At 47.8% G+C, this 21,040-nt stretch overlaps 1 protein-coding gene across 7 annotated transcripts in view; it reads left to right on the top strand.

Moving 5' to 3' along the window:
• The window catches only part of MYO1C (myosin IC), a 50,607-nt gene that overhangs the window by 27,155 nt on the left and 2,412 nt on the right, over positions 1-21,040 (top strand). For 5 of the 7 annotated variants that reach the window (XM_068210381.1, XM_068210377.1, XM_068210382.1 and 2 more), the window contains exons 2-29: positions 4,419-4,574; positions 5,142-5,257; positions 7,990-8,188; positions 9,694-9,774; positions 10,448-10,627; positions 10,822-10,920; positions 11,138-11,251; positions 11,720-11,791; positions 12,006-12,125; positions 12,336-12,418; positions 13,027-13,132; positions 13,448-13,528; positions 13,876-13,967; positions 14,517-14,611; positions 14,746-14,792; positions 15,027-15,107; positions 15,265-15,370; positions 15,844-15,961; positions 16,172-16,285; positions 16,457-16,533; positions 16,642-16,710; positions 16,953-17,037; positions 17,234-17,393; positions 18,404-18,487; positions 19,539-19,632; positions 19,741-19,796; positions 20,216-20,351; positions 20,852-20,922. In XM_068210381.1, the coding sequence (XP_068066482.1) occupies positions 4,449-4,574; positions 5,142-5,257; positions 7,990-8,188; positions 9,694-9,774; positions 10,448-10,627; positions 10,822-10,920; positions 11,138-11,251; positions 11,720-11,791; positions 12,006-12,125; positions 12,336-12,418; positions 13,027-13,132; positions 13,448-13,528; positions 13,876-13,967; positions 14,517-14,611; positions 14,746-14,792; positions 15,027-15,107; positions 15,265-15,370; positions 15,844-15,961; positions 16,172-16,285; positions 16,457-16,533; positions 16,642-16,710; positions 16,953-17,037; positions 17,234-17,393; positions 18,404-18,487; positions 19,539-19,632; positions 19,741-19,796; positions 20,216-20,351; positions 20,852-20,922 (2,862 nt within the window). In that variant the 5' untranslated portion in view covers positions 4,419-4,448. Of the gene's footprint in view, positions 1-4,418; positions 4,575-5,141; positions 5,258-7,989; positions 8,189-9,693; positions 9,775-10,447; positions 10,628-10,821; positions 10,921-11,137; positions 11,252-11,719; positions 11,792-12,005; positions 12,130-12,335; positions 12,419-13,026; positions 13,133-13,447; positions 13,529-13,875; positions 13,968-14,516; positions 14,612-14,745; positions 14,793-15,026; positions 15,108-15,264; positions 15,371-15,843; positions 15,962-16,171; positions 16,286-16,456; positions 16,534-16,641; positions 16,711-16,952; positions 17,038-17,233; positions 17,394-18,403; positions 18,488-19,538; positions 19,633-19,740; positions 20,030-20,215; positions 20,352-20,851; positions 20,923-21,040 lie in introns of those variants that run through there. The other 2 variants (XM_068210376.1, XM_068210378.1) reach the window with 2 other exon arrangements.

The following is a 21,040-nucleotide window of genomic DNA, read 5'->3' as shown; positions in this document are numbered from 1 at the left end:
GCCCTCCCATCTTCCAGCACAAATTCCCCCAAAGTGCTCAGCCTGGCTGACTCAAATCCTTTGGATTTTGCTGCACAGAGCAAAAGGTCCTGTTTTTCATTTCTGAGGTGTATTAGTTCTCCATGTCCTAAGCAGAGGAAAAACTTTATCATGCTTTGGCATTAAGCAGAGTTTAAAGGAAAAATATGTGTTTACACCTTCACAATCCCATGTCAGCGATTTCCCAGTTCAGTTTAGGAAACTCCTTGGTACAGTCTTGAGTGGTTTTGTACTCCCAAGAGCTTGGAGGTATTTGCTGGTCTTGTTGACTCTTGTATGAACACAAAGAAAAGCTGGAACTCCAGCCAATGTAAACCTGGCTCTGCAGGCTGCATTCAGCAACCAATTTACACCAGCGGAAAGTCTTTCCCCAAATTCAATCCCAGGGCAGCAAAAGCCTTGTGGAAGCAGTGCCGTGGTGGTGATTGCACTGGCCTGGTCCCCACCATTCCAGAGGGACTTTTAACCTTCCTGGCCTTGAGCCACTGTTGTGCTCGACGCTCTGGAGAAGACATTAAAAGCAAAGAGTGGGTTAAAACAATGTGGGAACAAATCCCTGGAAACTGCACCGTGGGGTGGCTTTGGGAAATTTGGCAGAAGTCAGTTTGGGCACTCTGGAGGGGAGTGACCCTCAGGACAGCGGGTTCAGCATGGGATGAAAAGGGGGATTGAGGGGAGGCACAGGCACTCCTGAGCCCACAGGCACCAAGATCACATGCAGATTGCTCAGATTTTTGCCATTCCCTGCTTGCAGCTTGTGCTGGGTGTGGCATTAGGTGTCTCCATCCTACAAAGGTCAGGATCTCAGCCGGGTCCTCCTTTTGATCCCATAGGGGACCTATAAGGTGGAGCTGCCCTAAATAACTGATTCCATGTGCTCCCTTTCCTCCTTTCCCTGCCTCTGACACTCTCCCAGTCTCACAGGGAGAAAACCACCAGATTCTTTTTTCCTGGTCTTTGCTTTGCTGATGGAGTTGTGCTGGTTTGGTTTGGGGGTGTCAGGGTGCCAGGGAGGCAGCGAAGCCTGGAGGAGGGATCTGATGCTGAGCTTTAGGCTAAACCCGACCTGCCTCTTAGGTGGAAGTTTCCCAAGCATTTCAAGGCAGCAGGAACTGGCCCTGCTGCTGAATCCTGGCTCCTCCCTGACCCTGCTGTGGCTCCCCATTACCCTATCCCTGGCCATCGTCATTACACGTGGGACCAGTGGGGGAAAATGACCTGGATTAAAACAATAAAAGCATCTGAGTTAGTTTTAATCCCTGTCAGATTTCCAGCCTGGTTTGTCGCACAAGTCCTGGGCCAGTGCAGACCAAAGGGTGCAGCTGCACAGAGGTCCTCCCTCAGTGTCACAGCAGCTCCTCTTCCACTGGCGGCTTCCAGAAAAACTGCTTTCCACAAGGAAGGGTCTGATCAGACCCTCACAGCCTTTGTTTTCCCAATTATCTGGAATACGCTTCCTGCCGCAGGGCTGTCAGAGTGGTCCAAGCGGATCTCTTGCCTGGAGCAGAGGGTGTTGTAAATGTGTGTCAGTCAGAGGTGGTTTGGCACAAAGAAATTCATCCCCTGCAAAGACAGCAAGAGAATCAGCGTTGTCCATAGACAAACTGCTTTGATGGTTAATTAGCACCACTGTACCACATTTAACCCCCCAGACTGGGTTTTCTAGCATCAATTTACAGCCAGCAGATCTGGTGCCTGCCTGCTAACAGAAACTCACCAACATTTTGGTTATTTTAATTTATTCAGTGCCTTGCTGTCACATTCATCATTCAATAGGAACATATGATCATCACTGTGATTATTTTTTCTCAAGTAGTGTCTTCCCTCCCCACTTCCTTCCTTCTGCATGACTGTTCTATTTCCATTTTGCAAAAAGGGTTTATTTTTGCCTCCTTTTATGGCCCGTGCGTTGATGTCAGTGGCAGTGAAACAGTTAACACCGACATTTGAAGCTGGTGGTAGACTTGGCCATATGCAATAAAGCAAAATGCTGGCATGGAGCAGTGCCTGTTGCTCAGCTCTGGCTTATATTTGCACTCAACTTGGGCTTGGGAGGGTACAAGACCGAGTGAAGTTTATATTCAGGAGGCTCTGACTGCATCACATCCCCTGGGCACATTTAATTATCACCAAAAAGCCACTTTCAGGCGTCGGTTTGGCTTTTGTTTGAAGCTGACTGCAGATTTGAGGTGGTGATTTTGTTCTCAGGGGTTGGAGTTGAATGAGGAGACAAAAACTGGAGGAAACCGAAAGTTCTTGGCCTTAAGTGCCTGTCCCAGAGGAGGTGGCAGGAGTGGAGTTTTCTGTGTTGTGGGGGGGATGGATTGGCTCTTTCCTGTCCTGGATGTGCACAGCTGGGATCACTTTGTCCTGGCCTCAAGGAGCTGCTGAAGTGACGTTTTCTGTGAAGGGCTTCAGGATTATATAAACTGGGATTGACTGTGCGAGGGTGGAAGTTTCTCCTCAGTCCTTGTTCAGCTGTGTTTTAGGACTGTAGTTGTAAATTTACCCACTTAAAAAGGAATTATTTTCCTTTGGTTTTGCCTTTGTTCTCATCACCTTGGCCAAAACTTGCTCTGGGATTGCACTGCTCTGATAGAAGGATTCCAATTTCTGGGCAGAGTTTATTTGTATGTGATTTATCTCTACTTTCCTTTCCTTATCTCATCACCTTCCTTCTCCAAGGGTTATCCCTTTTCTCCTCACCTTGGCAAAGAGGGTAGAAGACAACAGAGCATTTTGCTGAAGCTGTGAAGGACTTGGCCTGGAAAATTTTGGCCATTTTTGAACGATTACTTCATGAGAGTATCTGCAGAATTCCTCCCAGGCTGTGTCTTTCCAAGCTTAGAACTCAGGCTTTCCAGACCATGAGACGAGTTGGAAAAAAGAAAACAGGAAATCAAATGATGTTTCTTTGTGGTGTTTGAGCCATTAGAGTGGGTCTGGATTTGAGATTTCCAGAAGGAATTGATTTTCCTATCTGAAAACTGCTGGGTTCAGGCAATCATTTCTGCACAGGCTTACAGGGAGGAAGCCAATTAGAACTGGCAGAAATAGGCAAAACTGCATTTACTAATCATTTACCAAATCAAAAAAAAATTACCAAGAGACTGGTGAATCAAAACAACTGCAGACTGAGTGGATTTGCACCTGGTTTGACCCAAATTGATACTTCAGTGACTCTTGCTTTTATTACTGTTTAACACAACTTCAGGTAAATTTTCTTCCTGACCAAGGCTGGATTTATTTTTCTCCCTACACATCACCAGTCCTGTGGTTTGACCACTTTTACATCTTGGGAAGGTGCAGAGAGCAGCTCTGTGAGTCAGTAAATGTCATCTTCATCATTGTGCAGGGTCTGGCATTCCCAGGTTGTGATGGATGTCTGGGATTGCTGTTGGTGCATGAGCCTGCTTTAGGAACAGACCCCTCTGGTGTTTGTGCAGCATCCCAAAAGATCACTTAGTGCTTTAGGGAAATGGTTGAGGAGAAAGGTGCTGCTGTGAGCAGTTTGCAGAGTAAGAAGGGTTGAAGAAGATAAGGAAATGCACCTCTGCAGGTATGAGGCAGAGGGTTTCACACGTGGTTTCTCCTGTCTCTGGTTTCTGTGGTGCCTCTCATCTTCTCCATTTCTGTCCCTTGATAGAGATTTCCCCAGCAGACAGCCACTGAGTCACCCCTGGGAGATTTCCCCTCCCTGCTTTACAGTGAAGTCAGGAGTCAGCAGATGAGTGCTTTCCACAGAGGGTTGTGTCTCACCCACATCACGTTGAAAATGTAACCTTTAAAGGAGGGTCAGGGGTAGGAGTCTCTCGATGCACGTCGGTGTCACGGTCTAAATTCAGTGGCGTGGGTGCAGAAATGCCCATTTCTCATTTCTTCTCAATTTTCTCCGAAATTTCCCATTGGGTGCCTTGCTAAAGCTTTTAAATTGGTCAGCAACGTGAAGCTGTTTGCTTCTGAGATGAATCATCATTAGTCATAAAAGATTCCTTACCTCGAAACAGCTTCCCGTTGTGAAATCAGGGAGAGGAGAGAACACATTTCAGTCTCCCTCCTGCTAACCGATGCCTGGGAAAGGAAATCCAAGTTTTATTCTCTTCAGCAAATGTTTGTTTCTTTGGTTGATTTGAAGTTATTGGAAATGAAGCAGTAATTTTTCCCTAATGCTGACTTGTCTTCCCTCAAAGCAATTAGAGCAGACAACTGATGAAGTGTTGTAATCACTGTTTTCAGCAGCAACAGTGGGATTATTTTAATATCCCACTTGAATATCTCATTTTAATATGGTTCTCCAAGAGTAACTGTGGTTCTTGTGGACTCGGGGAAGTGCCTGCAAAGCCACAGCCATCCCAACTTCCCTGTGCTTTTGGCTGCAGGGATTGGGAGCCAACGGCATCCGGCTGACCATGGAGAGCGCTCTGACGGCCCGGGACCGCGTCGGGGTGCAGGACTTTGTCCTGCTGGAAAACTTCACCAGCGAAGCTGCATTCATTGAAAACCTGAGGAAACGCTTCAAGGAGAACCTGATCTATGTGAGTGGCACAGGGACAGTCACAGGGTGTCCCTCAGTGAGCTGGGGTGTGTTTGCTGCACGGCACAAGCCCGGCTTGGCTCTGCAGTGGGGTTTGGAGGTGCTGTGGCAGCTCACGCAGGCCATGGGGGCTTGTGCCAGGACCACTCTGGGGTGCTGCCATTTGATGGGTGTAGGGACTCACTGCAGGGCCCCTGTTGAGACCTGGTGGCACTGACAGCACTGAAAATCCAACTCCAGCACATTCTTCCATCTCCTGAATTCACTCACTTCCACCAACCCCAAACTTGAACTCGATCCTAAATGTTTATCAGAAATAACCCAGTATTGCGGCTTGTTGGAAACCCTAAAACCATTTGAGGTGCTTTTTACTCAGCGAGGATAACATGGCTGGCACAACTCCAGCAGTGTCCCAGAGCTGAAAGTTCTCTTCCTCAGCATCTTTGACCTGTTTGGAAACCCTCGGCAGCATCCCCGGCACACCAGGATGGGTGTCCATCCTCCAGAGACACCTGAGCTCTGCCTCCAGACCTCCTGTAAGCTCCCTGCTTTTTGTTCTGCTTTCCAGACCTACATTGGCTCTGTGCTGGTGTCTGTGAATCCCTACAAGGAACTGGAGATCTACACGAAGCAGAACATGGAGCGGTACCGCGGCGTCAGCTTCTATGAAGTTTCTCCTCACCTGTGAGTGGGTGCCAGGGCAGGTTTTGTCACTCCCACGCAGCTGGGACACGTGAAAAGAGGCAAAGGGGACTTTGCCCTGTGCCAGCTGCAGCCCTGGAAGTCCTAGGGACAGAGAGGATCCTCTGAGGGTGTGGTGTGAGGCTCTTTCTATTCCTGTTCCTCTCTCCAAAGAGGATGAGTTGCCTTTGCTAGAGCAGTATTTGGAAAGGGAGTTGGTTCCTTCCTGGCTGCAGGAACAGAGTTGCTTACCCAGCCCTGGCAGGACAGGAGTTCATTGTTCAGGGTTATTTGGGGTCTCTGTGTCTGGGGCTAAGTAGGGGAAAGAGTTTCTGCTGTGTGGGGGTTTCTTTCCTACCTCTGCTGTTACTGCCTGACCAATATTTATCTGGTATTTCCCTTGTTGCTAAGATACCATCAGCCTGTTGGAACAAGGAATGTATTTATTTACATGGTCTGGCTTGGTGAGCATTCCCAATTTCCCATTAAAAAAAAAAAAAAAAAACTTTGAGGTTTAAAGTTATTTTTGAAAACGTTTGAATTTTTTTGTCAGACTGAAAGAAAAAGATGACTGAGAGCTGAGGCCACATGGCTTCAAAATGGTTTTTCTTCAGGACTAAAGGCCAAATTCTGAGCACCTCTTGGACAACTTTTCATGTTGTGTTGTGTTTTGTTGGTTTTTTTTAAAGAGATCTTGGAAGAGTAAATGATATTATTTTTGAGCAAACTATTTGGGTTGTTTCTTATTGCTGGCACATAGCCCAGGAGAGTAAACAAACCAGAATGTGCTGCAAGCACAGAGAGGGGGAGAAACACCATTACTTGGGGAAGTCTCAGCAATTCAAGTTGGATTTGTTAGGACAAAAATTTGATTTTTACTATGTGAACACAGATGGGGGAGAATTAAACCTGAAAAACCCTGCATTCAAACCTGCTCAGTTCCCTTTGCCTGTGGTCAGGGAAGGACTTCTGTACCCTTAAATGTGAATTTTGGGACTCTGTGGAAAATCCTTGGGAGTGTGGCTCTGTTTTAAGTGTGCAGTAGGTACAGAATGATGACAATGCTCATGGATAGCATGAAGCATTGAGTAGATGTGCTTTAATTCCACTTAAATCACACTGTAGCTGATTATTTCTTAGGCTTTCTTTCCTTTTAACAAGTCCTTCAGAAGCTGTAAAAATGTGCAGCTCATAAGTGAACCCTGGAGAGCTGTGATCCTGTGTACTGCTGCTCCCACTGGGAGAACAGAATTTATTGCTGTTTTTGCTGTTCCATTGCATTATTTGATTATTTTATTGCATTATTGGTTATATGTGCATTTAAAAATCCTCTGAGGAGCATCAAAATGCTCCATCTGCAGTATGGTGCTCTGGGCTTTTCCTTTTCCAGTAACTCATCTCTTTTCCTCTTCCAAACTGACTCTAGAAAGCCAAAACTCTTTAAGATCTCTCTTCCAGTGTCAGATAGTTCGACTGGGTTTTCTGGGAAGTGCATCACACTCAGAGGAGGAAAGTTATCCCTATGGGCTTGGAACCCAGCATATTCCCAGAGATCTGTCACATCCTGTCCTGTTTATGGCCTGCAAATGGGACCATAAACATCTTTATTTCCAGTGACTCTGTCTGTGCTGACTGCAACTCTCGGGGCCATAAACCACCCCATAAAGGCACAGGGGCCAGAGGCACTTCTTCAAATCCAAATTAAATCTGCATTTATTCAGCTGTTTTCCAAAAGTCTCCAGAGGCAGAATCTGGATGGGAAGAGAGGGGCATGATGTATTTTGTGGGGTGAGTTGTGTTGCCAAGGGAGCTCATTGATGTTGCCTTAGCACCAAGTATTAATAGACTGGAGAAGGCCAGGGCTGTTATTTTGGTGTGATTACTTCTAATTAATAGCACAGCAGGAGAGTTTAAAAAAAAAAAGGGGAAAAAAAAGAAAATTTAAAAAGCCAAGCTACTAAAATGTTGTCAGGTGTGTGAAGAAGACAGGATACCCGCCTGCTCACCACGTGTGAGAGCTGAAAATGTTATTAGGGAGGTTGTTCTCCTGTCCCCCTGAGCAGCTGTCACCATTGTCACTCATGCCCTGCTGTGTCTGGTGTTACAGGACTGGCTGTGAGATCCTGTCTGCTCACAACACAGAAAGGAAAGAAAAAGCAGCAAAGGAGGAAGCAGCAGGGCAGGGCCAGACTCTGTGCAGGGAGGGGAAGTGCCTGGTGTTTGGGGCACAGGGGACCTGCAGGATGCTCCTTAGTCTGTGGTGGCTTTTCCAGCTCTTCCCACCGTCCAAGAGAAGCTCTGGAGCCACCCAGACGGCAAAATTCTGTTGTGACCTTCTGAACGTGTCATCACTTAGAAGACAAGCAAGAAAAAATACCAGTGGAGAGCGAGGTGTTTCTTGAGTGTAAAACTTTTCTGTCCCACGGGACCAGTGTTGAGAGATCATTTATATTTAGAAAAGCCAGTTGATCTGCACAATTTAGTCGACTTCTACCTTTTTTTTGTCAGGGAAAAAAAAAAGAAACAGTCTCAAAGAATTTGACAGTTTGTGTCATGGCCCTGCAGAAGCCTGGCCCGGTGGCTGAGGCGTGCCCAGAGGTGTCAGTGCTGTCCTGTGTTGTCACCGCTGTGCAGGAGCTGTGATCTCAGCCAGCCCCTGGCCTGGGGCTGTTTTGGGGGATGTCTCTGCCGGGATTTCAGGGGCAGACACGCTGATCCGAGCTGTCCCCTCCCAGCTACGCCATCGCAGACAACTCGTACCGCTCGCTGCGCACCGAGAGGAAGGACCAGTGCATCCTCATCTCCGGCGAGAGCGGCGCCGGCAAAACCGAGGCCACCAAGAAGATCCTGCAGTACTACGCTGTCACCTGCCCCGCCAGCCAGCAGGTCGAGACCGTCAAGGACCGGCTGCTGCAGTCCAACCCCGTCCTGGAGGTACCTCCCACGGAGCGCTGGCCCTGGGAATGCTCCCGATTCCCGTGGGGGCGCTGGGGACAGCGGGACCCCGTGGAGCGGCGACACAGCGTGTCCTGGGAATGCTGTGTGGGCACATCACCAGGGAATCCTGCTCTGATTCCTGGCCACAGCACTCCTGGCCCTTCCCAGCCCTCCAGGAGCAGATGCGGCATGGATGGGGTTCGGGGACAGAGGGGATTTGGCGTGGGAAGAGCTCTGGGTCACTGCAGGACTCGGCAAAGGGGCACATCCCGGTGGGCAGCTCAGACGGGCTGGGTTCGTTTTCTGGTGCTGTGGTGTCCTCTAGTGTCCAGCCCCGGCTGCGTGCAGTGCCCCGAGATATCCCCGTGTCCCTGTATCCCTATGGCCCTGTGCCCTGTATCCTCATATCCCTGTATCCCTGTGTCCTTGTGTCCCTGTGTCCCTGTATCCTCATATCCCCGTGTCCCTGTGTCCCCGTGTCCCTGTGTCCCTGTATCCCTATGGCCCTGTGCCCTGTATCCTCATATCCCTGTGCCCGTGTCCCTGTGTCCTTGTGTGCCCGTGTCCCTGTTTCCCTGTGTCCCTGTATCCCTGTGTCCCCGTGTCCCTGTATCCCTATGGCCCTGTGCCCTGTATCCTCATATCCCTGTGTCCCTGTGTGCCCGTGTACCTGTGTCCCTGTATCCCTATGGCCCTGTGCCCTGTATCCTCATATCCCTGTGTCCCTGTGTGCCCGTGTCCCTGTGTGCCCGTGTCCCTGTGTGCCCATGTCCCTGTATCCCTGTGTCCTTGTGTGCCCATGTCCCTGTGTCCCTGTATCCCTATGGCCCTGTGCCCTGTATCCTCATATCCCTGTGCCCGTGTCCCTGTGTCCTTGTGTGCCCGTGTCCCTGTTTCCCCGTGTCCCTGTATCCCTGTTTCCCCGTGTCCCTGTATCCCTGTGTCCCTGTATCCTCATATCCCTGTCCCCGTGTCCCCGTGTCCCTGTGTCCCCGTGTCCCTGTGTCCCCGTGTCCCTGTGTCCCCGTGTCCCTGTGTCCCCGTGTCCCTGTGTCCCCGTATCCCTGTGCCCCTGTGTCCCTGTGTCCCCGTGTCCCCGTGTCCCCGTGTCCCCGTGCCCTGTGTCCCTGTGCCCCTGTGTCCCAGGAAAGGTGAGCTCCCAGCAGCAGGAAGCCCTGCAGCCCCTCTGGCTGTGACAAACGGCTGTGGTGGCAGAGGAGGCTTGGGAAAGGCTGTCAGACGTGACATACGTTCCCAGCAGTGGGCTGGCATTAAAATCAGCTTGCAGGGGGGATGGGAGTGTTTTCAGAGGATGTTCCATCTGCACTGCTTGCACAGGGTGTAAAGATCAGCCTTAGAATTCAGGGAGCAATCTGTTTCCTTCTGGGTTTCCAGGAAGGAAGATCCTGGGCTGTAATTAAATAACTGGCAGCTTCACCCAAGTGTTTATAAATAATCTGACTTGGTACTCACTTAATTTTCTCTGATTGTTTTCATTTCAGGCCTTTGGAAATGCAAAAACCCTTCGGAATGACAACTCCAGTCGGTTTGGGAAGTACATGGATGTGCAGTTTGATTACAGGGTAACTTGGAATCTGGTTTATGTGTCAGGACTGGTCCCAGTTAGAGGAGCTCTCTGTGTTCTTGTATTGTTGTGTGTGTGCAGTGAGTGCTTTGCATTTCCTTGGTGACAGCATAAGCAGAGCCTGTGATGGCAAAGTTTGGGTCCAGAGGATTTTATGGCACTCGCTCTCCTTTCATTCCTCCCTTATTTCTCTGTACAAGGAGATACTGAGATCAAACCCTTTTATGTCTAGGGTATTTTATTTCTGGTGCTCTGTGCCAGTGGATATTCCCCAGGTAAATCCACATAAACCAGCTGGGACATCTGAAGATAATTCCTGTCCTGTGTAACTTTGCACAGAGTTTGTGTCCCCTCTGATCCCAACTGGCCCACACCAGCAAGGTGGGCACAGTGCAGGGGCTGAGGAGCCCAGCACTGCCATCCTCCAGGCCTTTAGGTCTCCTTTAATCCCTGCACACTCAGTTTTGGTGCTTTCCCTTTGTGGTGAATTCCTAGAAGGAATTTTAGCACTCAAATCGCCACCGTGCTGAAATAGAGCTTGTGGCGCAGAACAACAGATCATTTTCTGTGGTTTTGTGGGCTTTTGCTACACATCTTGTCTTTGAACAGGCAATCAAGAAGCATTTTCCTGTGTGTTGATGAACTCTTTCCACGTGTCTGGTTTGGTTTAGGGGGCTCCTGTCGGGGGCCACATCTTGAACTACCTCCTGGAGAAATCCCGGGTTGTGCACCAGAACCACGGCGAGAGGAACTTCCACATCTTCTACCAGCTGCTGGAAGGAGGGGAGGAGGACCTGCTCAGGAGGCTGGGCCTTGAGAAGAACCCACAGCAGTATCACTATTTAGTTAAGGTGAATATTAACTAGAATACTTAAAATATTCTGTTACAGGGTTGGAATATCTCCAACTTGACTTTGTGATTTCCTTCCCTCACCTCAGAAATAACTCTGAGGTGACTGCTATGAAAAGAAACACACTGCATTGAGCATGGATAATGTATCTTTGATGATTATTTACTTATTTATATCAAACTGTGTCTTTTTAGGGTCACTGTGCAAGGGTCAGTTCCATAAATGACAAAAATGAGTGGAAGATCATGAGGAGAGCCCTGTCTGTTATCGGCTTCAATGACAGTGAGGTGGAGGTGAGGTTTAGCAGCACAGATTTTCCTACTTTAAGGATTTTTTCTGCTTTGATTTAGGATTTCTGATTGAAATCAGTGAATCAATTCAGAGTGAATGTATTCCCCACAAAAATCCTGAAAAATATACAAAATGCTTTCCTAAAAAGTGAATTAACACAAAAACCTTGCTGTGTGTTCATTCCATCATCCTGATCTCTGCCTGTTGCTTCCATGGCAGGATTTGCTGAGCATTGTGGCCAGTGTCCTGCACCTGGGGAATGTCCAGTTTGCTGCTGATGAGCAGGGGAATGCTCAGGTCACCACAGAGAATCAGATTAAATACCTGGCCAGGGTGAGTATCACCAGTGAGGGAGATATGACAGGAAAGGTGAATTGTAGAGGATTCCTTACGTTGACCTTAATATCATCATATAGTTTTAGACTATGATTTAGAAGTTCTCATAAATTTCACTTTTGTTTCACCTAAATAGAATGCAAATATTATCAACAAACCCATTTAATTGACAACTCTTCTATTTACCACCTGACCCACCCCTGCCTTGAGGCTTCCACAGTGAGGGAGGAATAGACTCTGGGAAAGAGTTTTAAAGAAAGAACCACCTTAGTGCCTTTGCTTGGTCACTTCCTTCCAGCTAATTCATTTGTTAGCTCATATCCCTGCCAGAAAGGAGGGAAGGGAGGGATTGATGCTGCAGAGTTGTTCAGTGTGAGTGGGAAATAAAGGATTGTTTCACTGGGCTGGGATTTTAGGAAAATGGGATGTACAGCTCTGTAAATCAATTGAATATCCTGCATGCAGCTGCTGGCAGTGGATGGCTCTGTTCTTCGGGATGCACTGATCCACAAGAAGATCATAGCAAAAGGGGAGGAGGTAAGAACAGGCCCTGGGGATCTGGGAGGCAAATGGGATTAAATGAATCAGCTCTGCCAGCAGTTCCCCGGTCACCCTGTCACTGCAGGGTCCCACTGGTGACTGCTGAGCATGAGCAGGGTGCTTTTGAGTGGCTCTTCAGTGATGATGAGGCAGGAAAAGGGGATCCCTTGGTTTGGGGGTGCTGAGGGGTTTTCTCTGCTCCTGCCTGCAGCTGGTGAGTCCCCTGAACCTGGAGCAGGCAGCCTACGCCAGGGACGCCCTCGCCAAGGCCGTCTACGGCCGCACCTTCTCCTGGCTGGTCAACAAGGTCAACAAATCCCTGGCTTACAAGGCAAGTGAACCTTCTGCTTGTTGAGATCCAGCCAAATGTGAAAGCAATTGCCCCATCTTTCAGCCTCAAAGCAAGTTCCATGCTTTTAGTCATTCCTGAATTAATTTGTTTTCTGAATTGTGCAGTAAACACTGGGATTAGACGATGGAGATCCAGGCATGGATCATAGCTGTGAGTAAATACCTACATTTGTTTTCTGCTCTGCTGCAGGAAGAGAAGTTTCCAGGCTGGAGAAGTACAACAGTTCTAGGATTGCTGGACATCTATGGGTTTGAGGTTTTCCAGCACAACAGGTTTGTTTTGATAAATTCTGAATAATATTATTCAATTTATGGTGTTTTCTCTCCCTTGTGAAACAAGGCTTTATTCTATTTCTTAGTAAAGGAGGTGGCATTTAAATGTCAGGACATCAAGTGAAAAACTGCTAATCACAGGGCTTCTAACACTTACAACATGCAGCTAATAATTAGCATTTACAGCTATTAATGGTGCTGGTATTTAAAATCAGCTGTTGTTTTTTGGGTGTATTCCTGCCTTAGCTTGAGCTGTGCCTTTGTCCAGCTCTCCAGCCCAGGGTTGGCTGTTGTGGCATCTTCCCATGGTGGTGGCAGAGTCTAGAACCTCCCTGGCAGGTAGCACTGAACCAAGGCTCTCAAATTTGCAGTGTTATTGGGCCTTTATTCAAGGTTTTTGTGTTCCTCCATGTTCCATCTTTCATGTCCATTTTTCCTCCTGGAACTCTTTGAGTTTCCCTAAATAACAAACTTACTAAATGCATGCAGTCAGTAAACAAGCACTTCACAAAAATCTATTTCTCTTGATTCACTGTATCCCTGCTCCTGCCACTGTTTGTACCTCCTTCTTTACAAACAGTGATTATTTTTCTGATTTTTCTTTGCAGCTTTGAGCAGTTTTGTATTAATTATTGCAATGAAAAGTTGCAGCAGCTCTTCATAGAGCTGACCCTGAAGTCAGAGCAGGAGGAGTACGAGTCCGAGGGCATCGCGGTAAGAGCCCAAATCCCCCTTCCCTCTCCTTCCAGAGATCCTGCCATGATCTCCAAATCAAGGAATTAAAGAACTTTCCTTTTTCCTTTCTTTTTGAAACCCTGGTAACTGTGTGAGAGCTGGAAGTGAGTAATGCCATCCCAAGCTTTTACCCTGCTTTTAATAAAGGCAATGTCAGGAAAACAAATGTGATGAGTGAAAAAGCTTTGACAGAAAGATTGTTTAAATCAGGTGCTCTCTGAAAGGTTCTGAAATTTACATTTCTTTTCCAGTCTAGAGTTGTCTTCACCTAAGTGCGATTTCTTGTCTTTGCAGTGGGAACCAGTTCAGTATTTCAATAACAAAATAATTTGTGATTTGGTGGAAGAGAAATTCAAAGGAATAATTTCTATTTTGGTGAGTTGAAAACATAGTTTTGAATGAAAATTTTCGGGCAGTGTAGTGGAAAACAAGGGGTGAAACATGGGGAAAAATCTGTTTATGTTGTAAGTATTTGAGTAGGTGGAAAAAGCAATAATACACTGAATAGTGACATCATTAAAAGTCATTGCATCACCTCCATGGGCTCTGGGGAAAGCAGCTCCCAGTCCAGGCAGTCTGCAAGGAGGGAAATGTTTTCCTTTTCAGCTCAAGAATTCTTCATTTATTGAGCTAGAAGTTGTTTATCTGTGGAAAGGCCAAACTGGAGGAGTTTCAGAGAGGCAGAGCCCAGTCAGAAATCCCTGGAATTTGTGTGTTTGTAGGATGAAGAGTGTCTGAGACCTGGGGATGCCACAGACACGACATTCTTGGAGAAACTGGAGGAGACTGTGAAGAACCACCCTCATTTTCTCACGTGAGTGTTCTCTCAGCTGAGGGATTCCAGTGTGTGAATAACATCCTCAACCTGCTGGGTCCCACATAAAAAATGATAATTTTCTTTTACAGAGAGATTTGATTGATATTGAAGATAATATAAAATGGGTTGTCAACACTAAGTGCCTGACTGAGCTTCAGAATGCAATAGGGGCAGCAAAGCTCTTGTTACCGACTCACCTCTCACCTTGCAGATTATTTACTTCAGTTTTGGAGCTCCAAATGTCTGTTTAGTCTGAATGTTCTGCTTTTGTTTGAATGCTCAGTTTAGGATGTCTACATTTTATGTGCACACAGAACCACTCTGCAAAGAACACTGAAATTCCCCTTTTAATTAAACATAAATACATTTAATGGCACTTCTGTGATATGCTGGTGGATAAATTTATTTACCTGAAAATCCCCAAGTCCAATTTACATTCCTGGCTCACCTCTGCACAGTCCCGCTCCAGGACTGAATGTCCTGGTGCTTTTTGAAGTGAATCCTGCAGGATTTTGTTTCTCCTGAAGGTGTTTGCTCCCTCCCCAGGCACAAACTCGCTGACCAAAAGACGCGCAAGTCGCTGGGGCGGGAGGAGTTCCGGCTCTCGCACTACGCTGGGGATGTCACCTACAGTGTTGCAGGTAACACGGAAAAACCAAACATCTGGGACTTAAATACATCCCCACATCATTTGATCAACCAGATTAATTTCAAATCTCAAATCCCTGCCTTGAAGTCCCAGTGGAACAGCCTGAGTGGTTTGTTTTTCTTCCAGGTTTTCTAGATAAAAACAACGACCTTCTCTTCCGGAACCTGAAGGAGGTGAGTGTGGAGAGAGGAGTTTCCAGGGCAGAATGAGGAGTTGGGGTTAAAATGAGGTGGCACCTGAGAGAAAGGATTCCTCTAGACTCCACCTGGAGGCTGCGTGTCCACAAGGCTGCGCTCTGAAAAGACTGATTGAGATCCCAGTGTTCATTTTGTTATTTTAAATAGTTTGTCCTCAGGTTTCTCTGGTAGTTCTCTGTACTTCATCTCTGAAAACATCTCTCTCTGCAGACCATGTGCAACTCAGAGAACCCCATCATAAACCAGTGCTTTGATAGGACAGAGCTGACAGACAAAAAGAGACCTGAAACGGTGAGAGCCCAAGAGCTGGAGGGGGCTGTGGCTGTTCCCTCTTTTTGAAGCATGAACTCTGACATGATCTGAATGCAAACCCCTCACGTTGTATTCTACTGGTTTGTAGCCAGCTCTAAGTCATCCCTTCATGTGTTGTTTTCTTTTTTTCTCCTAGGCAGCAACTCAGTTCAAAAACAGCCTGTCCAAACTCATGGAAATCCTGATGTCCAAAGAACCCTCCTACATTCGCTGCATGAAACCCAACGATGCCAAACAGGCTGGTATGGCCCTGGGACTGCATCCCAGTCAGGGAGGCACAGAAAGGAGCCAAATGAAGATTTTGGGTTCATTTTGGGGCTGTGTCTGAGCTTCTGTAGGGAGGGGATGGCAGTGCCAGCAGCCAGGAATCGCAATAGGAGCACTGCTCTTGGGTAGAGGAAGGTGGTGGTAAAAGTAAAGAATTATTGACCTGTGTAAATTCATTATAATCACCTTATTCTCCCTCAGTTTTGGTTCCTTTATGCATAAAACATCCCAAAGGAAAACTTCATTGTGGAGCTAAATATAAATAATTAAAAAGGGATGGGAGGGGGGAAGGTAGGAGACACACAACTGTGTGGGACTTGTGCTGTGAGGATTCATTGGAGGTTAAAGATAATCCTGTGAGATACAACCAGAGCTGAACATTCCCCTTCTCTAGAGCAAGGGGCAGCTGTGCACTGATTGTGTTTGTCCCTTTCCATGCCCTGCCAAGACCGATTCGATGAAGTGCTGATCCGACACCAGGTGAAATACCTGGGGCTGATGGAGAACCTCCGGGTGCGCAGAGCCGGCTTCGCCTACCGCAGAAAATACGAGGTTTTCCTGCAGAGGTGAAGCTACTTTGGAATTCTTTCCTCTGCTGCTCCCTCTCCCTGAGCTTCATCCCATTGCTGTTGAGGCTGGGGGCTGTTTTGAACCAGCACAGGGGCAGCTTTACCACCTAGAGGGGTGGGAAGTTTGGGCTCTCTCCCTTCTCCTGACCCTTCTGCTCCTTGGATTGCACTTCTCTCCCTGAGATTTCCTCTCTTGCCAATTCCCAGGTACAAATCCCTGTGTCCAGAGACATGGCCCACGTGGGATGGGCGGCCCTACGATGGGGTGGCTGTGCTGGTGAAGCATCTTGGCTACAAACCAGAAGAATACAAAATGGGACGGTCAGTTCTGTGTTCTCAGTTTGAGGTTACGAATCACTGCATGTCCCTGTTGTCCCTTTGAAATGAAGCTTCTCTAAATAATGGGGGAGGGAAAGATTACAGAGCCCAAAGGAGATGCCAAAAGCAAGTTGCTCCAGCATGCAAAATGTAATTCTGCATTTCTATTTCCAGAACAAAGATTTTTATCCGCTTTCCCAAGACCTTGTTTGCCACAGAAGATGCTCTGGAAGTGAGGAAGCAGAGTCTGGGTGAGGCACTCACACTCGCAGTAAATTTCTGTTTTAAAAAGTTGAGTCTTTTTCTACCCAAATGTGCTTGGTCACAGTTGCAAATTGCTGCTTTTCTTGCAATTCCAGCCACAAAAATGCAGTCGACGTGGAGAGGTTTCTACCGCCGGAAGAAATTCCTGACCATGAAACACTCAGGTATGAGAGACAGAAGGAGGGAGAGATGTTCCCCCAGCAGCTCCCACAGAATTCCCATCCTTTTACTGACATTTATCCCATGTATCATATTATTGAAAACTCATATTCTTGTCCCCATGCCCCACTGAAAGCTGCTTATTTCCAGACTGGGTTTTCCTGAGCATTTGTGGTGCCAGTTTTGTGTGGAGTCAGTGTGGGGATGAAGGAGCTCCCTTAATGCAAAATCTTTGTGTTATTTTTAGCCATCACCATCCAGTCCTGGTGGAGGGGAACCCTGGGACGCCGAAAAGCTGCCAAGAGGAAATGGGCAGTGGAGACAATCAGGAGGTGTGTGAAGAGCAGCCCAAGCCCTCAGACATCACATTCCTTAATAATCAGATGCTAAAAAGAAACTTTCTTGTCACTACAGAGTTTTTTTAAAATAAATTACAACAATTAAATAAAGCCCAGGAAATAGAACCTTTAAATACCACTAATTTGGATGACTTTTAAAATTTTCTAACAATATTTTCCACACCCCCAGGTTCATTAAAGGCTTCATTTACCGGAACCACCCGCGGTGCCCAGAGAATGAGTATTTCCTGGATTACATCCGATTCTCCTTCCTGATGAACCTCAAGAGGAACTTACCAAAAAATGTCTTGGACAAATCATGGCCAACTCCTCCCCCATCACTCTGTGAGGTGGGAATGACCCCTGGGATGTGGGAGGGGAATCCAGGCCTAGAGGATTGCAGCTTCTTGGAGTGTGCTGCTATTGCAATACCGTTTTCTCCTGGGCTTCTCATCCAATTCTGAAATTCCCTTCTATTTTCTCTTAATAAATCCAGTTCCCTCTGTTGCTGTTATTATCCTGCATCTGCTTGAATTGGTTTATCTGCTCAAAACAAAATATTGCAGAAAACCCAGTTACCTTATCCAAGAATTGTTTGGATGGAAGGGCACAGCAGTGCAGAGGAGGGATCCTGGTGTTTATTCCCCATTCTAAAGCAGCTGGAGAAGTCCCAGGGCAAACCCTCATAGAGAAAGGCAAAAAATCAACTACTTATTATTAAATTCTTGGTCAGGCAGCAGCTTTTTAACCCAGCAGTGCATTTTTTGCAGTTGCTGCTGCTCTGTTGGGTTTGTCAGTGGTTCTGCTCTGTTGGATGTGCCCCTGTTGGGTGTGTCCCTATGGGTTTGTCCCTGGTTCTGGGCTGTTGGGTTTTTGTCCCTGTTGGGTTTGCCCCTCTCTTGGGTTTACCCTCTTGGGTTTATCAGTGTTCTGGGCTGTTTGGTTTGGCAGAGGTTCTGGGCTGTTGGGTTTGTCCCTTTGGGTTTGTCCCTGTGAGTTTGTCGCTGGTTCTGGGCTGTTGGGTTTGTCCCTGGTTCTGGGCTGTTGGGTTTTTGTCCCTGTTGGGTTTGCCCCTCTCAAGTTTTACCCTCTTGGGTTTATCAGTGTTCTGGGCTGCTGGGTTTGTCCCTGTGGGTTTGTCCCTTTGGGTTTGTCCCTGTGAGTTTGTCACTGGTTCTGGGCTGTTGGGTTTTTGTCCCTGTGGGTTTGTCCCTGGTTCTGGGCTGTTGGGTTTGTCCCTGGTTCTGGGCTGCTGGGTTTTTGTCCCTGTGGGTTTGTCCCTGGTTCTGGGCTGCTGGGTTTTTGTCTCTGTGGGTTTGTCCCCAGCTCTGACCCGTCCCCTCTCCCATGCTCCCCGCAGGCGTCGCAGCTCCTGCGCAGGCTCTGCATGCAGAACATGGTCTGGACCTACTGCAAGAGGATCAGCCCCGAGTGGAAGCAGCAGGTACAGGGCACCTTTGCAGGGTTTCCCTGACATTGCCAAGGGCAGAACTCACAGGGAATGGAGGAGGGGAGCAGCTGGATGGGCGGGCCAGGGCAGCAGTGGGGAGCTGAGGGCTGTGAATCGCTGCTTTCTGGGGTGCCACAGGAACAGTGTTACTGATTTGGGTTTAGGTTAGACACAAAACACTAAAAGCCTGGAATGTGCATAGAAGAGACCCCATTCTATACATATTTCAATAGATACTATTTAAACAGGCTCTGGAGCCAAGCCCCCACATAATTTCTCTATTGAAAAGCCCTGCTACTCTGCCCATGGAATCTAAAAATATAAGAAGCTGCATTATTCTGCCTGTACCATGTAAAGTAGAGAGTAAGAATCCTGCAGACACAAACCCAGTCATTTTCCAAACAGAGGAGTTACAGGAACCATTTCAGCTGCTCTGTTGTAACTAAAAAGAATAAAAATGATACTGAGATTTGATTCATCTCATGGAAAGGTAGGGGGAGGGAGTTTTTGTATTAAAAAAAAGCTCAGTAAAGAGACAGAATAGGAGATGTTGGCTGTAACTGCCAGGAAGGTTTTTCATTGCACCATCTCTCACCTTCTGCAGTGCATGGACACCTGGAATGAGAGGCTGGGGCTGAGCCTGTGATTAGGGACATGGATTAACTCAGCTCAGCAGCTGCTTTCCCCCAGCAAACCAGACTCACTGATAAAGAGCCTCTTTTATCCCCATTTTTCCCTGTAAATCATCCCAGGTGCTTTGTCCTGTGTCACTGCTGGCCCCAAGTACAGCAGTGGGGATTTCCACTTTCCCAGTCCCTGGTTTGTTCTTGGAACAAAGGAGCCCAGCCAGGGCTCAGGTCACTGACAGGGGCTGGAGCTCTGCCACCTCCAAGGACTGAAAGTTTAGGGTGACTCCTCATCCAAACAGGGACTAAATTATGACTGCTAATAAAACCACAAAGGGAACATCTCTTCTAACACAGATGTATCTTTTTAATGAGGATAAATTTTATACTAAATAAGAACACTTCTTTTCTCCTTGCAGTTGGAACAAAAAGTAATTGCCAGTGAGATTTTCAAGGGTAAAAAAGACAATTATCCTCAGAGTGTTCCCAGACTCTTCATCAACACTCGACTGGGTGAGTGGGGGTTGCCAGGTTTAACTGGAGGAAGGAAGGGGGGAATTAATGAACTCTTTTCTTGCTGGGAATTCCTTTCTGACCCCCACGTTTTTGGTTTTAATACAGGTAGAGAAGAAATAAATACTAAAGTCCTTCAGGCATTAGAAAATGAAGCACTTAAGGTGAGAGATGTCAAGCTTCTGTCAAGCTCCCAGTTATTCAGCAGAAGGGCAAATTAGATTTCTGGAGAAAGTACAGCAAGAATTTTGCATTGTATTAAGCTTGTAATACTTTTGAGGACAGTCTGGGAAGAGTTGATGGATTAGAAAGTGGAGATTTGGGCAGTTTAATGATGGCAGTTAAGAACTGAATGGGTTACAGCTGGAGGGGAAGAGGGAAACCCCCAGAGCGCCACCAAACCTGGGTTTCCCAGTCTCCAGGCAGTGCAGCCACCAGGGTATGTCCAGAGCTGCTCTGGGGCAAGGAGGAAGTTCTGGCACAGAGAACTTTCTGCATTCCTGGTTTCCCAAGCCCTGGTTGGTGCCTGCTGGGGGCTGGCAGTGCCCCAGGTGGGATCTGGCCCTGCTCACTCGTGTTTCAGTATGCAGTGCCCGTGGTCAAGTACGACAGGAGGGGCTACAAGGCCAGGGCACGGCAGCTGCTGCTCACCCAGAGCTCGGCCATCGTGGTGGAGGAGTCCAAGATCAAGCAGCGCATCGACTACTCCAACCTGACAGGTGGGAATGGCACAGGGATGGGCTGAGCACACCCCTGACCCTGCTCCTCAGCTGCACTTTAACATGTACCACTACAAACTCTCCATTTGTCTTTGTCCTGGACAAGAATGGGACGAGCTGATCCCGACAAGCATTTTAGTATCCTGAAATTGCTTTCTTCTAAAATGAAGCTCCATAAAATGTCACCAAAATGACTCAATTCCTCTCCCTCAACCCTCCCCGAGTGATTTCCCAGTTGCAGGGTCTGGCCATGGGGGAGTTGCACCATTCCTGCACAGCAGCTTTTGGCCCTCGGGGTATCTGACAGGGGCCCGATTCTTAGGAAGGGAGAAACTGCTGAGCCTGCTGCAGTGTGGGCCCTGCAGCCTTGGGCTGCAGCCTCTCCCCTCAGCCCCTGGCAGCCTCTCAGCTGTGCTGGGAGGGAACACTTGCTGCATTCCTGGAGAGGCCGTGAGCCCTCCCAGTCCGGCAGTGCCAGTGCCACTCCCGTCTCTCCCCAGGCATCTCCGTCAGCAGCCTGAGCGACAACTTGTTTGTGCTGCACGTGCACTGCGAGGACAACAAGCAGAAGGTACTGGGGGCTCATCCCTCCCTCCTCCGGGGGTGGCAGGGGTGTGACTTTGTGCCAGCTCTTTCACTGGTATTTCCCTGTGCTCTCAGCTGGGGCTCAGCAGTGCTTGTTGGCCCCC

Source organism: Anomalospiza imberbis, chromosome 20, assembly GCF_031753505.1.
Source record: "Anomalospiza imberbis isolate Cuckoo-Finch-1a 21T00152 chromosome 20, ASM3175350v1, whole genome shotgun sequence".
Lineage (NCBI taxonomy): Eukaryota > Metazoa > Chordata > Aves > Passeriformes > Viduidae > Anomalospiza > Anomalospiza imberbis.
The sequence above is the reverse complement of the archived record's forward strand: the minus strand, read 5'-3'. Positions and strand labels throughout refer to the sequence as shown.